The following is a 16,014-nucleotide window of genomic DNA, read 5'->3' as shown; positions in this document are numbered from 1 at the left end:
TCAGAGGGGAAGGGTGTCCCCGAGGTGGTCCCTCCCTTTCTTCCTTCTCTCCGTCGCTCCCCCCTACACAACCCCTGCAGAGGGCACGTAGGGGTCCTGAATAACAGGAAGTGGAGGGGCAGGAAGTTGGGTCTTGTCTGAGATAGCCAACCACAGGCCTGTGGTAGGATACTGAGACTTGACGCTGGCCTGCACAGGAAGCACAACTGTCATGGCTCTGCTCCTGACTTTGGCTCTCGTCCATCCCTTTTAAGTCTACCGAGCATAACATTTTCAATACCTTTAATATACTGGATTTTATTTGGACATTGGAGACGTATTCTGGCCTTAATTTTTGCTCATTAGCTAAAACCCTGCAACATAGATCCACTCTATAATTACATGTTACCTTTTGAAATAGGACAACAGTTAAGGGAGGAATGACTCAACTTTGTGCTTACAACCAGAGAAGGAGGAGGCTGTGCTGCTGGATCCAGTAATTACACTGGGAATTCAGCATGTTTTATTGATTGTGAAAGGGCCAGGCCTGTCACCGAGCCTCCCAGTGTCTCCATGCTCTGTCGCCAGGGAGGAAGAGGAGGCAGACCGGCACTCCTTTCACCTGCCCAGTCTCACACCTCGTCACAGAGGATCAGAGCGGTTCTGTTCAGGAACGGATGCAGCGCTGAGTGACTTTTAGAGGCCGCTCTGTGTTTCTCAGCTGCCTGCGTTTCCAACAGAAGGTGCGGTATAAGACGGGGACTCGTCCTCTTCGACATGTCATATTGACTTTCTGTCGGGCTCGATGTGATCGTTCCTATGGCGACGTGTTCTACGCACATTGATTTATGCGTTACAAACCTTTGTAAGCAACTTTCAGAAGTGCTGGACTGGTTAGTATTAAATAGGACCAGGTGTATCATATCAAGGTCGTTTAAATGTACATGATAAGAAGCTGTGCTACATATACAGAATATTCCACCGTACAAAATGTTCTCAAAAAACACGTGTTTGGCTGTGGAATCCCTCTATTCCATCCATGTCTAAATCAACTCTTGAATATTCAAAATATAATAAATCTTTAATAACGTTAACCCACCGGCCTGGTCACTTCAGTTTATTTGTCTGTTTTATTTTCTTGAACATTCAGGTGTTGTGCAGCACAATGAAAAAGTCCTAAAGCGGTAGCGTTAGATTACTGTTTAAGAGGCGAAGTCAAAAGAAAAGAAAAGTGAATTTTATTTCTCGTTTAGTCCCATACCGATGCTACTCAGCTGCTTTCACGCCTCACTTTGCCCTCTCTCCTCCTCCTCTGTATAACACATACTCAGTCCTACTCGAACACTCTGGATAAGGTGTCACGCACAAACATGTACTCACATTGTTATTTTATAATCTGAACGTCTCCTGATGTGCCAGCTCAAAATCTTCACTTCGTTCCGGAGATGAATCTCGTATTATTTGATCTACAGTGGAGTTTGATGGGATGTGATGAACCACAGTATTAGATTAGAGTAAATACTAAAAAAAAAAAAAAAAAAAAGAGAGGTCTAGACAGAAAGATGTTTCAGCTTTCGAATAGCCTGTGACGAATGTGGAACGTGGTTTGCAGCACACCTGCAGTCTGAAGGCCTTCTCAGCCTGTCATTTTGTGTGCATGTAAAAGTCATGACACAGTCTCTCATGCCTCCAGAGTTGAACTGCCCCGTTGTGACAGCTTGTCTGTGTATAGAAAGGACTTTGCGCATGTGTGTGATGTGGAAGAGTAGCAAGACTTAAGTACTGGAGGAGGTTGATTTAGATGGGATACACTGCTCACTTACCTTCCCTTTCATATGTGTCATATATATCGTATATTTCATATATCATTGAATCCAAACTTGTGGTCTGATCTAGTTTAAACTGATGATTGTCCATCTCGGGTAAACTCCTCTAAACCCGTTCACCTAAATGACAGCACATTCGTGTAAATTCAACACAGCTTTCAGTCGTATATAAAGGCTGTGAGTTTGCATCTTGCTCTGCCTCTCTGAGGAGGTTTCAGGTAGTTGAACCACCACCTCCCCCCCCCTTCTTTATCGGAATGCTGCTTTGTCAGGGTTTATGAAATGGTAAACAAATGTCTCCCTGGCCTGTTGTGATGTGGTTTGGGGAAATTCATTGCGGGGGTTCAGTCGGTTTGCTTCCTGGCTCAGACAGCCGTGCATGCGTGGGTAGTTAGCGAAGTGATCTCAGTCGAGCTTTTCTCCAGTGGAGCCCGATTCAGACGGCCAGACACCATAATGCCAGTCCATCTGTAACCCATAATGACTGTGTGCCACTGGAACTGGTCATTTTCGTTTTCACTGCCAATTCGGCCCCTGGCTTCCTCCCCTCACAACTGCTGACTGCATCTAATGGCCTGGGTTGTTAACCTTTCTACATTCATACTCAAGGGAAATGTAGTTGTTTAGACATTTTCTATTTGCTGGGTCTAAGTGATGGATGTGCCTCCAGGGAGGGGGCTATATCTCTTCTCGCAGAGAAGCCGAGACTGAACAGAGTTAGATGATCCCTGGGGCCTCGCATGCTACGAAACACTGGCCAAGTTACACGCTCATGGGGGAATATACCCCCACCCACCAGGCCTCCTCCTCTCCCCCCATGACTACATGTCCAGCCCAGGAGATTTCGATGGCTGTCACCTTAGCCTGGGTGCTCTCTTAATCATCTTAAGGACAAAGCTGGCATGAAGGCGTGTCGGCTCAGGAAGAGCGAGGGCTGGTTGCTACAGTCCTAACAGGCAGGGTTAGGTAGACCAACTTCATAGGAAGACGAACGTCACTTCATAAAACTATCAAGGTGATATCTAACATTGGATTCAGAAAAATGAGATGAGACGATATTTTTACACTTTTTTGTTTAAAGAAAGATTTCGATGACACAATATATGACTGCAAAACTTCTTTTTTAGGATGGAAAGTCACAAAATGCTAAACAATGCCGGCCCATTATGAAAAAATGTTCCACCTGTAATCATCTTATAATGATGTATCAGCAATAAAAAAAAAAAAATACATTTTCACAAATTCTCACAGTGTGTGTGTGTGTGTGTGTGTGTGTGTGTGTGTGTGTGTGTGTGTGTGTGTGTGTGTGTGTGTGTGTGTGTGTGTGTGTGTGTGTGTGTGTGTGTGTGTGTGTGTGTGTGGCTTGGCTGCAAGACAAAACAAACAGGAAGAGTTTGTTAGGACCTATATCTTCAGTTTTTTTGGAGCAAACACGGCGCTTTGTTACAGACTTGGTCTGGCTCTAACTAACATTACTAACACGAGGGTTTCTGGTTGACGATATATGCAGCCAGCAGCTCTGATGATAAATACAGACACGATGAGAACAAGCAGAGAAAAGTCGAAGCAGGAGATAAAGTTGACACTGTGTGGATTTCTTCATGACTGTGCTGGAGAACAGAAAACAGGCCCTGTCGAGTGTGCAGGTTCACTTTCTAACTTTCATCTTTGCCTTCCTCTCTCTGTGTTGTCCACCTGCAGATTGCGTTGTGGTGAAGAAAGAAGAAAGCGTGTGAACCAGAAGAGAAACTGTTGCACAATGTGCTAGGAGAGTGGGGGAAGAAATTGTGTTGTTGTTCTGATATTGTCGAGGTGTCAGAGAGAAGAGAAAGGACCCAGCCATGGGGCGGAAGAAGATACAGATCACCAGGATCATGGATGAGAGGAACAGGCAGGTGAGTGTCACAATGCTACATGTCAATACGATATCTCTCTCTCTCTCTCTCTCTCTCTCTCTTTCTGGAGACTTATCTAGCTAGCTATTAATGTAGACAACACTCTTTCTGTATTCTCTCTATCCATCACAAGCTCTTTTCTAAACGTTTGGATACGGTGAACAAAAGACAATTGAATGAAATCATTTTGTATCCTTAAATCATTCACTTGTTTGTGTCCTTCTTTTGTGTTCGACAAATCACTCCTCTCACTACCTGTCTGAAGGTTACAGTCCTTTTCTCTTTTCCTTCCTGCCTTGCCGGAGTTCAGCAGCTGTCATGGTGTGCACGGATCTAAACAGACATACCTCCCTTCCCTAAAGTCCCCGCCAGCTGAACAGGGACCATGACATTTCTTTGTCAGTGCGGTCATATTTACAGACATGATTCCCCTGCCACCCTGCAATTTCAGCCGGAGAAGTTGATGAGGCAGCAGGAGCGCCGGGCTACAGCGGGGGCCTCATGGCGTGGGAGTGAGCTGAGGGTAGCGAGGAGCACAGCGGGCTGCCTGTGGCCTCCCCACACTGTAGGGCTTGTCCCCTGGCCTGGCAGGGGACAAGCCCTCTTGGGGCCTCTTTTTTTTTTTTTTGCTGTAGCCCTATGTGTTTGCAGCTGTTTGGTAGTAATTAGACACAGCCACTGCACCACAGCACCCTCTCATTTGCAGGGTGGGTCAGCAGGACACACAGCACCCTTCTCTGCCTTGGCTACACTGGTCCCAGCTAGCCGCAGAGAGGGAGAGAGCTGGAATTCACTCTGTCTGCTCATGTTAAATATAAACTCTTAAACAGCAAAACACTTTCAAAACAGCCTGGGTCTGTTTGAAGCAAGAATAACAGGCAGGGTTATTTATAGAGAATTATGGTTTTGTCCAGAGGATACACAAGAATCTCCTATTTGTCATTTTGACCAATTTATAAAGCTGTATGGTTTCCCATTGCTAAATAGAACAAGTGATGGATTATTTACAGTAAAATATGACCTGCTAACTGTATCTCATCCTGTGAACTGCACTGCAACATAATAAATCAACTTCTTCCACAAAACTCTTGATGTGGATATGATTTTACTAAATTTAGAAGGATTGTATTCCCGTCACTTAAAGAGTCCCTTAGAATCTTCTCTTGTTACTGGACTTTTTCGGTTGATTTATATTTTCCTCGATCAGAGTTTTCCCCCTCGCAGAAGTCTGCTCGTCATAGCAGCTCTCCGCTATAGACAACTGGTAGTACTAAGAATGCTACAGTTGACCAATAAGAATTGCGTACTTAATACAGCAGAGTTATGCAAAGTTGAATCGTTCCATGTGTTGGACAACCTGTTTTTGCCGTGCACATAGAATAATGGAGGTGCTCTACTTCCTCTTGCTGTTTCAGATAGGTGATATGGCACTAGGTGTCTGCATCTGTAACTGTCAGACTAACAGTTCAGCAACTATCCACACTGTGGGCAATTATCAGTGTAACACCTCGCTCCTGTGAGTCTCTAAACTGGAGGGCAGCGGAAGAACCTCACTTCTTACTGCCGGTATCTACACAGTTTGCAAATGCCCATTGACATCAGAGGGCTAAAAGAGAGGACTTTTTTTTTTTTTTTCCAATGATAACAGGTTGTCAACTGTTCGCAGTGTGATCAAGTTAACCTTCAGATGATCCATTCTGTATTCATCAAAGCGGGGGGGGGGGGGGGGTGAATAGATTTTTACTCTGTTGTTTTTAAAAGAAAAGTGGAGCCGCAGAGAAAGACGTCGCTTGTTATTAATGTGCTTCCCGAAGCCCATTGTTTGCGTCAGATTTTAAATGTGCCACTGCATAATTTGTGGGAAAGTTTATCAGCAGAGCGCAGGCTTTTTCTGCTGGCATTTTATTGGTTATAGCTGGCTCAGCACAAAATCTGCTCTGACAGTAGGCCACCATGCTCAAATAATGCTTTTGGTGTAAAGTGATGTCTGTGTATCCTCTGATTTTTTTTTCTTCCTGGGCCATGAAGCGCGTAGTGCCATCTCTCCCTGGGGCGCGCTCCTATAACCGAGGGGGAATGGCCATTAGCATATGCTCCCCATTGTATGAGACAATTTGAATCTTTATCTGTGCCGCTCTGCTGCTAGCTACCAATATTCATAGTATTAAAATAAGAGAACTCCTTAAGTGGACTAATTAGATGGATTGCTGTAAAGGATGTTGCGTGGGGACAACTGAGGCTCCCTTGCATTATCACTGCATGTTCTTTAGGCGGGCTGTTAACCTTTAAGGATTTATAATACACAGTGTGCCAAAGGCCGAGGGGGTCTGTAATTGCACAATCTATCAGGACCTGTGAGTGCAGAGAAGAGACAAGCAGTGAGGCAGCGAGCTTGGCTGATAGTTTTATTAGATTTAGCTTCAAGTCATTAGTGCAGTGTGTTATTGACACATTTTGACAATTTAGATTTTAAAGCGTGCGAGGAAAATTACATGAAAATCTTTCCAAACTGTTGGTACATCACCATGAAGTGCAGCTTGCACAGAAGTGTGCGTCTCTGCTGTGTGAAAGTGTACAGAATGAGACATGAAGGCAGCCGAGGTTCTGTCATGCATACTGTAGGACGGTACAGAGAGGGTTCCTTTGCGATGCCCTGCATTAGTTATGATGGTTCTACAACACAGCGGAACAGTCATCGGGACTGACATGCCGATAGCAAACGGGCGCCTTCAGAAAAGAAAAAAAAAGAAAAAAAGAAAGAGAAGCAGCCCAGTTAGATCTTCCTAAAGATTTAGTGGCGATAACATAACAAATTTTGATGCAAAATCGTTTCTGTCTGTGTTCACACATGCAGCTCGCTCTGACATTTTCAGGAAGTTTTCAGGAGGTTTTTTGCGAGGTCGTGAAAGCATCAAAACCTGTCAGAGGAACTGTCATGCTGGGCACAGATCTACTTGGAGAAATAAGGTGGAAAGGGGACCGCGCACATTAGCCCTGTATGTTAGTGTATGAAGCAGCTGTTGTAGCCCAGTGAGCAGTGTCTAGTGACGTCCTCTGGATGCCATTAGGCAGGCTCACTGGGGGTAATTGCCCAAGTCATTAAAAGTTTGATGATTTTGCTGCTTGGTGGAGGCTTGCCTGCCCTTGCTGTGGCTCATTTTTGGATTTTTATTTATTTATTTATTTTTTTGTTAAGCTCTGGCACTTGAGTTGCCTGTAGGCACGGAGCAGCTCTCTGTCTCGCCTTCTCTCCAGGGAGCAACACCTTCCCATAATTCAGCCTTCACCATATCCTGAAGATTGGAGCGGTTGTCATTATTTTTTTTGACAGGTAAAGAGCTCGTTTACAGACCACGAACAGAACAGAGGAACATTGTTCAATGTGACAGAATGTGCATGTGATGTGATTCTTCAGTATGATATGCAGTTTCCATAAAACTGCGCTGAAGCAGCTAAACATGAAGTTAGAGTTTGAATCTTTGTCACAGAAATTTGCCTTACCTTGACTTTGGATAACCCTTGAGTATTTACACATTTACAGTCTCCTATGGTAATTACAGTTTTCACACAGTTGAACAAGCCACGTGTCCTTAGTTTGGATCATTCCTGTTATTGAAAACAGACAGAGACGTAGCTTTGTTTTCCTAACTAGCATGTCACTCTCTCCACTAAACAGGATCAGTCACGGCTACTGAAGGTTTCAAGGTCAATCCCACTCAGTGGATGAGGCCTTTGCGCCCTCAGTTGTCCAAATAGGGATCCCGGGGCCGTCCTCTCTCCCAGTGAGAACTGATCCACGCAGACAGTCGTGCCGGCCTCGGCCTGTCTCCCAGGCCTGCACACTCTGGCACTACATAGCCAGGGCAGCAGCCACAGGGCCTGGGTCACTCTGCCAGCTGGTGCCAGACCCCTGTGACTGTCCATCCCACTCTCATGTCTGCCACGGGGGTCGTCTGAGGTGACATGAGGTTCTAATAAGGCCGCCAGCTCCTCACCCCTCTGAAGGTGTTAGTGACTCAGGCATCTCCTGCCATGAACCAGTCACAGCTGCACTCTGAGTCCCAGATGTCTTGTTTGTCATCTTGGCACCTCTGCCTGCGGACAGACATTGATAGACCTCGTGATTGACACTTCTGCTCGTTGTGTGAGTGGGGGTTTGTTGAGGAGTGCGTTATTATGCTCTCTTGGTCTTTCTGTGGCAGAGAGACCGTTTTGGAGAAAGAAAATCGGAGTAAAGCATCGGTCACAGTGGCGTGTGTTTTAGCACAAGATTGTAGGTGCATCAGTCGAAAGAAACATTTTACACAAAGTTCATTATTTGGCGCAGTCGGATTTAATTTTAAATCAAAGAACAGACAAATCTGTTAACTTAGCTCACATGGGGGGTGGTTTTTTTGAGTTATAAAACCATCACTTAAGTGCAAAAAAAACATCAGAGAGCTGCATCACCTAGCTCTATTAAAGGGGTCACGTTAGCGAGGCCTTTGACGAGAAGTTGGAAATACAGTAGGTGTGAATTGAGAGTGACATTGTGAGGGCTTCCTCGAAGGTCAGGCTTTTCAGCATCGCACAGTCTTAATGAAATTCTCGTTCAGTCACTGATTCATCTGGTTTTGTGCGAGCTGTTATAATGACTTTATCGAAAGTAGAACAAGTTGGAAGACGTCACTTCATTGGGAAGTGTTGGAGCTTTTTTCTTTCTGTTAGCCCTCACATTTGATCTTCTTATACTTGCCACTCGAAGATATTGAACCTGGTACAACGCAGCTTTACGCTTCTGAACCAGTAATCACATGAACTAGTAATGGAACTGGAACTGCATGTGTACCACATTTTCTGTAGGAGGGACGGACATTTTTAAGACCACATTGGGTGTCTTTGTGGGTGTTTTTGACTTGGAAAGCTCTGCCATTGAACCTCCCACTTGACCTCAAGGATGTCTGTGGTTTTCCACCGTCTCACCATCAACCAGAGAAGATATCTTTGTATATATTGGTCTTTATGCTCTGAGATGTTTGTGTCATGACATTCTAAGTGAACTAAGCTGAACTCTTCACTTTTTTAATAAATTGGGGGGGAAAGTGCAAAACGTCCTTGTTCTTTTCCATTTAAAAGTAACTGGATAGGTTAAGAGGAATATTAAAGTCGTCACCTTTATTGTCAGTGTGAGGAGCAGCTGGCTATCATAGAGTTACTGTTTTCAGGGGCCAGGGCAAGAACCGACTCTCAGTGCTGCAGCTGAGGCTGAAATGAAGCTGTGGCTGGGTCAGCAGCCCCGCACTCAGCACTCTGCCATGCATCCAGCTGGAACAAAAACCTCGCTCAGCGTCTCATCCAGGGCTTCCTGCTGTAAGGTGACATCTCCATGGCTTAACAGCCACATTCATCTGCTAAAGAGCATACAATTTGTTAATCGTTTTCCCACATGATTGTTCCTGCTTTCCGGTTGGTTAGGCAAACAAACTAAAGCAGGTAAATGAGGGATTCTGCAGGTACTTACAGTGGGTAGACAATGGGCATATGAAGACCTGCCTTTTCAAAGTCACCAAAATCACAGCCATAAAAACCACACAATTCTTTCACTGTGTCACCAAAGAATTTGTGTGCGTGGAAACCGATTCTCCTGCATTCAATCCCGGTAATTTCGGTAAAAGACATTTCACGTTCTAGTTTGTCGTCTGTGCTAAAGTAACGCGGCGGCATTGAATAGAAAATGACATGAGAGCAGGCTCCTTAGGGTCTACTATAGGGATAATGGTCCCATGTATTTTCCTGTTGTTTAAAACATTCAAATGTATTTATCAAAGCTGGAGTGACCCCATTACCTCAGCGGCTTCATTGACACTATGGAACACATGGAGTTATGCTGCGTTATAGAAGTTAAACGAGGGTATAGCTGCAAGCTGTGACCAATTAAAGTTGGACAAAGCCAGCTCATCTGCGCGACTCCTCTCTTAGTAGGTCAGTGAAACTGATGAAGAATACAGGCTCATGCACTCCTTTGGGGCTCTGAGCATAGCTTTTACTTGCTGCCACGTTGTTTAACACACATTTGACAAGACACATGCACCTAAGGACCTCATATATCTGAAGTCACGATTTACTATTCTAAGCAAACAATCATTAGAAAGCCAAAGGAGAAAACACCTTTATTTCTGTCCTTCCTTCTTGTGACCGATGTTTTCGGATTGAGAAATGACAGTAGCGTGTACTGTAAAGACGTGGTGTAACATAATGACATGTGTGTCCGTGTGTGTGTGTGTGTGTGTGTGTGTGTGTGTAGGTGTGTGTGTGTGTGTATGAGTCTAAAGCAACCACAGAGACAGAGCTGCAGAGATACAGGACAGAAAGTCACTTTGCAGAGAGGGTTGCGTTACCATCGGAGTGATGTATGACCCCAAGTCCCATCTGAGGGCTCGTGTTACAAGGCTTATGCTGCACTACACAGATAGCTTTCCGTATATGGAGTCAGGGGCTACGGTAATGTATGGACCCCTGTTGTTGCCAAAGCTCTGACTCAGCTGGCTGACTCGTGCCTTTAACCCTGACCTCTGTCCTGATAACTAGACATTTCAGACGTGCACAATGTCATTGCAATCATTCCTAGAGGTGGGATGATCTTGTTATCTGTCACCTTGGTTACAGTAACATTGTTCTCAATTAATGAGACTGGTAATACTGCTTTTATCCCTGGCTTGACCTACATTGCACTCACCAGATGGAACTTTTTCTTAAGATTAAGGTTCTAAATACTTCTTCATCCACTGACTATTGTACAATAAACATAGACCTTATGGAGAAATAAACTGCTAAAGACTTACCTGGAGTTTACTGTTTCGCAAATCACATGTTGATGGACAGTTTCTCATTTAGCTGGCTTGTCTCTGATCTTCAGACACAAACTGTTATCCTGTGTAATACATGGTTGCGTTGCCTCTGTGTCCCCTCAGGTTACCTTCACAAAGAGGAAGTTTGGCCTGATGAAGAAGGCCTACGAGCTGAGCGTACTATGTGACTGTGAGATCGCCCTCATCATTTTCAACAGCTCCAACAAACTGTTCCAGTACGCCAGCACAGACATGGACAAAGTGTTGCTGAAATACACAGAGTACAACGAACCTCATGAGAGCAGAACCAACTCTGACATTGTAGAGGTGAGTGAGTCCCGTCTCATTACTTCGTGAGGAAAGAGTTCTTTCACGGCAGGTTCTTTTTCCCCTCGCTGTGATCGAACATTTTTTTTCTCCTTTATGTTTGGTTTTACAAATCCAATGTCCATATTCATTAGATTTTGGATAGATTGATTATTTCAGCACAATATTTAGATTATGCATTATGTATTTTTTTGTGACAACCGTAGGCTTCAAAGCGTTGCTCTGAGGGGGGTTCTTAAAACAAAAGAGAGGCATGCACAAGTAACAGTTTCCTTCTTGTCGCTATGCAGATAGGACACAGGAGGTCTGCACACCCTGATAACTTCAGCTTCTCTTGCGCCCGTCAACTGACACTAAAAAACATCATTGCACACACTAGCTCCTGACCCCCACTGCTGCTTGTGTTTCCTAGAGATATTGTACCTGTAGGGCTCTGGCTGCTCCTCATCACAGACCAACAGCTCGGCTAATGCAGCAGTGAAGATGCCGTGTTTCGTACCTTCCTTAACGCCATACAAGATTCAATGAGCACTTAGATTTCTTGGCAGCCCGTGCATGCCTGATCTCCAGAGGAAGATGAAGCCACTTGTTATGCCAATATACAAAACTGTCAGCCAAATGTGACATGGCACTCACGAGGTTCCTCTGCATTTTCAAGGTCTACATTAAGAAACTTTTATTTTTTCAGTCTGATGAATTTAAAGCATATACAACGTTTGTTAATGCCTTTTATTGGCCTTCCCTCATATCTTGACGGTGCCAGTAGCCCTTTAATCTTTGTGGCTTTTATTTCGTTTAAAACGTGGACTCTCTTTTCATGCTTTAATGTGTTGTTTTTTGTTTTTTTTTCAACACTGCAGCCTTCTTTATTGTGATACTTTTATTGCCACCATGAAACAACTAACAAAGTTTTGACTGTTCCTCCATTAAAAGAAATCATGTGTTGAAGAAGGGTTAGATTGAACATTTTCAAGATTCCTTTTTGCTTTGGAGAGACTTTCGCTTGGAGAAATTAGTGAAATGACATGCAGCATAAAGGAGTCAGCTGCGGCCCATTATCTTTTATTCATGCTGCTGCTGCTTGTGAATTACCTGCTTGGCAGAGCTGCAGAAGAGTGCTCTGGCATCCAGTAGACTCATGCAGTCACTTCTCCATCAGGGGCCCCCTCCGAGCTGAGCAGGGGCTCACCTGCATAAAAAATACATGGATGCATTCCTTCCTTATATAACAGTGACCACAAATTTGTTTTTCCCTCGACTCAGAAGACTGTCTTTAAAAAAAAAAAAAAAGTCCCATACTCAGAATTAAATGGGGGTTGCTCCTCTTCAGACTGTTTTGTCATGTGCATCTTTAGAGTAGCCATCTAAGTTCATATCAGCGGCTTTATTTTATGTGACTGTGCGTTTTTCGTGAAGTAGCACTAGCGATCCCTTGCTGCTTTTTCTATTTAGCTTCTCTGTGCACGACTCTCAAGGAAGCTTCCCCTTCTGCACAAAAGGCGAGGAACAAGCCGCTGTTGTGCCCGCTCACTCGGCCAGCATCTTTGCAGATATACACAACCCCCCCCCCCCCCCCCCGCCTGCTGGCTACATGTTCACGATTCAGAACTGAAGAAACGGAGCAGAAGTAACCGAGCCAGTCCACTTCACAGCATTACCACATCACTAGAAACCGATGTAGGAGGTGGTTCATTATCCGGAAATGATATGACATGATCGTACATTAAGAGAAATTCAAACCATTTTCTGGTCTTTGCACTATTTTCCAGAAGTCTTGTTCACTACATGAAGGAGCTGATGCAATTAAGTTGATGGGAAGAATACGACCCATCCCCCTGTTAATTAAGTGAAATGGGCCGCGCATGAGGACAGTTACTGTGGACACTTATCTAAGTTATTAAATTGTGTTAAAGAAATGGTTGTGGTGTAAACAACCATGTGCTCATTTGTCTACTTTAAGAGGCCAGAGAAACCCTCTCTTACTTTTTCGTTGGGAAGCTTGTTTCGTGAGAGATACTAAATCAAAGGTCACATTCCTGCTCAGTAGTACCATCTGTAGATAAAGGCCGAGCTCTACAGTGTGGGAGAACAGTCTCCATGTTTTCCACAGATGGATGCATGCCTGGGACACAGTTTGATAACCCAGTGGAGGGCTATGGACTTTGTCTCAAACTTGGCTCGCAGTCCAAAGCAGAACTGTGTGCTCCGATATTCAGTCATGTGTGTGTGTGTGTGTGTGTGTGTGTGTGTGTGTGTGTGTGTTTGTGCTTGTGCGTGTTTGCATGCGTTGATGGGTTTTATCTTACCAGCACTCCAGGCGGCAGGTGAATGTTGAAGGAAATCTTCACACATGTAGCAGTGTGTTGTACTGCAGTTTATGTCACACAAACTCATCAACGTTTTGTCATTTCACTTACATACTGCTGTTAGCTTAAAAACAAACAAACATTAGAAACAGTAGAAAGAGTGCGCTCAGTCTCCTATTCAGACTAAAGGAAAACTGGTTTCCACAGAATACAGATCTTCTTCTTTGAGGGCCACATTTGATGTGATGTCATTTCACCAACAAACTGGGGTGGCACATGGCCCCCTGCATGGTCACCCCAAATGTTCAAACTATGATTGGCTAGTTGATTTGTCAGATGTAGGACTTGTGTTTGAATCAACTTTTTAGGATGTCTTGCAACAGGCTGCTGGCACACTTTACTGGTACTCTTTTGTAAGTACTTTCTATTCTAAGTAAACGTTTTGCAGTTTTCTTTAATAAAACAGAAAAAGGAGGAGGGAAATGAGTTTGTTTGAAACAATGCTATTCAATATATTTGTGTGAGTTAAGCTGTACACGAGTTTGCATGCACATTTTTATTTACTCTATTGTTATTGTTATTCTTATTAATAATTGAAACAAGTTATTATAGGCTGTGTGTGTGTGTGTGTGTGTGTGTGTGTGTGTGTGTGTTTTTGTATTTGTGTGTGTGCACATGCAAATGCTACCACTTTATAAAACATGGTCCCATGTGGACCACCCAAATCAAGAAAGTGTGGACTTGTCCCTGTCTCCACAGTGTGCAGCCAGTCTCTAGATCAACTTCTCGTCAATTTGGAAATAAATATGGTATTTAATATATTCTTGTTATTATGACCCAGTGGAGTACTCATGCCTGAATGTGTTGTGTTGTTGTTCCTTTTGTGCTAGGTATTGCATTTTATGTAGCCCAAATGAAAATGCTGCTGTTAGTCATTAGATTAATCTAATATTATTACTCTTCCTTCCCTCTCTGCTGTTGGAGCTAATGAGATTTTGCTCATGCTACACGATAACCTCACACTGTTCTCCAGCATACAGAACCATCACTGTGTCTCTATAGAAACCTTAATATGACACTCTAACTTTAAAGGCATCATGTCGCATTTACCGGCTTCTCTTTGAGCAATTCAAAACAATTTAGGCATGAGGTAAAGAGGAGGATAAATCAGGTTTGCAGGGCACACGCAATTGACATAAAGTCAACACTTAAATCGTAATAAAATCAAGGCTGTGATTTGTCTTTAACCAAATTTCAAGATGCGATTGAGTGAATAACGGTTGCTTTGTAATTTAGAAAATGGACTGCACAATAGGCAAATCTTTGCCTTTTCACCGCTGCTTTTCAAATGTCTTTTACCCTGATGATTTGTGAGCGTAAACAACCGGCATTCATTCTCAGGAAAATGCTGCTTATCTTCTTCACAACAATGACGGAAGGCCTTTGTTAGTGCAAGTCAGGAAAAAAAAACTGAATATTTACTCTCTGTGAAGGAACCTTCGAGAGAGCCAAAAAAGCATCAAATTATCAAGTAATTTCCATTAGTTTTATTTCATGATCCCTATCATTTGTTGTAATAAATTGATCATATTTATAATTCAATAAGATATGAAAATTTTGACCCAAACTAAATGCCAAGGCATGCAGCTGCCCTTTGCAGATTTTCCTCTGACAAAAGCTTTTTAAACAATCACAGTGAAGCTTTTCATTTTCCTCGTTTCACTTGAAGAGACGGAGATAACGCATTGCATTAAGATGAAATAGCTACTTTGAGAATAATATTACAAGCTATGAAATGGTACCTCACTGTTTGGACCGAATGGTAGTCAAAGGTAGATTCAGGCAGGCGATGTTTATGTTGTCAATCAAAGGCCGAGCTGTGATTAAGACTCATTTCTTTCTTAATGAATGCAAATTGGCACATCTGCTATGGTGGGCTTGCTGTCCAAACTCTTCAATTAGCATGATTGACCAATTATCTTCCTGCTGATGGCTCACTGAAAATGGAAGATAGAAAGAGAGAGCGGGGGTGAGGGGGGGATTGAAGGAGAAACAAGAGAGTGTGTGAGAAACTGTACCAAAGCTTCATTATTTATTTGCTTAGATTTAATGGAAAACATGGAAAAGTAATTTATTTTGAAAAATATACACAGTGACATGTAGGTTTTATGAAAAAAGTTCTGATTTTAAATAAAAAAACGTGTTCGACCTCAATTCAGTTTAGCCATTCAAAGGTGAACATTATTAGATAACAACAGGTAACTGCTTAACATCTTAATTAAACCAACACAACATGCACCTTTGAAACCTTCCTCTGATTCTACCTTCGCAGATCTCCTGCTCAGATATCCTTGTGAGAAATGAGGTTCAGCCATTAGTAACTCTGTGCTCTTTAAACTCTGCTGCTCTGTTGTGATAATGTTGTGCACAGCATGTTTGTGTTTATTTTCCTTAAGAGATCAAATCCTTTAAGCATGTTAGTGAGACTAGTCTGAGTAGCAGAAGAGGATATTCCTGGATACAGTAGAGTCGGCCGATAGAAGCTTGGCACGTGCCTATCCATATTGGCTAATTGGATCTCTGATATGTGCCGCTGTATCTGTTCAGTTAGGGTTTGCTATTTGTTTATTCTGGCTGATAAAGGCTTTTGTTTAACTGTAAATCTGTTCCACAAACGTTTGATGTTTAATGGATCAATGCAATCAATGTGATTTTTTTAATCTAAATCTATTACTCTATAATTATCGAACATCTCTCTCAGAAAGATATCGGTCGATATCGTTATTGGCTCCAAATGTCCCATATCGGTCGGACCCGACTGTACTGTATGTATAATTTTGATAGAGAAACATTA

At 43.2% G+C, this 16,014-nt stretch overlaps 1 protein-coding gene across 10 annotated transcripts in view; it reads left to right on the top strand.

Annotated features, from left to right (window-relative positions):
- Positions 1–16,014, top strand: part of mef2aa (myocyte enhancer factor 2aa) — a 58,807-nt gene that overhangs the window by 16,622 nt on the left and 26,171 nt on the right. For all 10 annotated transcript variants that reach the window (XM_079347164.1, XM_079347170.1, XM_079347168.1 and 7 more), the window contains exons 2-3: positions 3,507–3,700; positions 10,651–10,854. In XM_079347164.1, the coding sequence (XP_079203290.1) occupies positions 3,647–3,700; positions 10,651–10,854 (258 nt within the window). In that variant the 5' untranslated portion in view covers positions 3,507–3,646. The remainder of the gene's footprint in view (positions 1–3,506; positions 3,701–10,650; positions 10,855–16,014) is intronic.

Source organism: Symphodus melops (assembly GCF_947650265.1).
Source record: "Symphodus melops genome assembly, chromosome: 6".
NCBI classification, from domain to species: domain Eukaryota; kingdom Metazoa; phylum Chordata; class Actinopteri; order Labriformes; family Labridae; genus Symphodus; species Symphodus melops.
The sequence above is the reverse complement of the archived record's forward strand: the minus strand, read 5'-3'. Positions and strand labels throughout refer to the sequence as shown.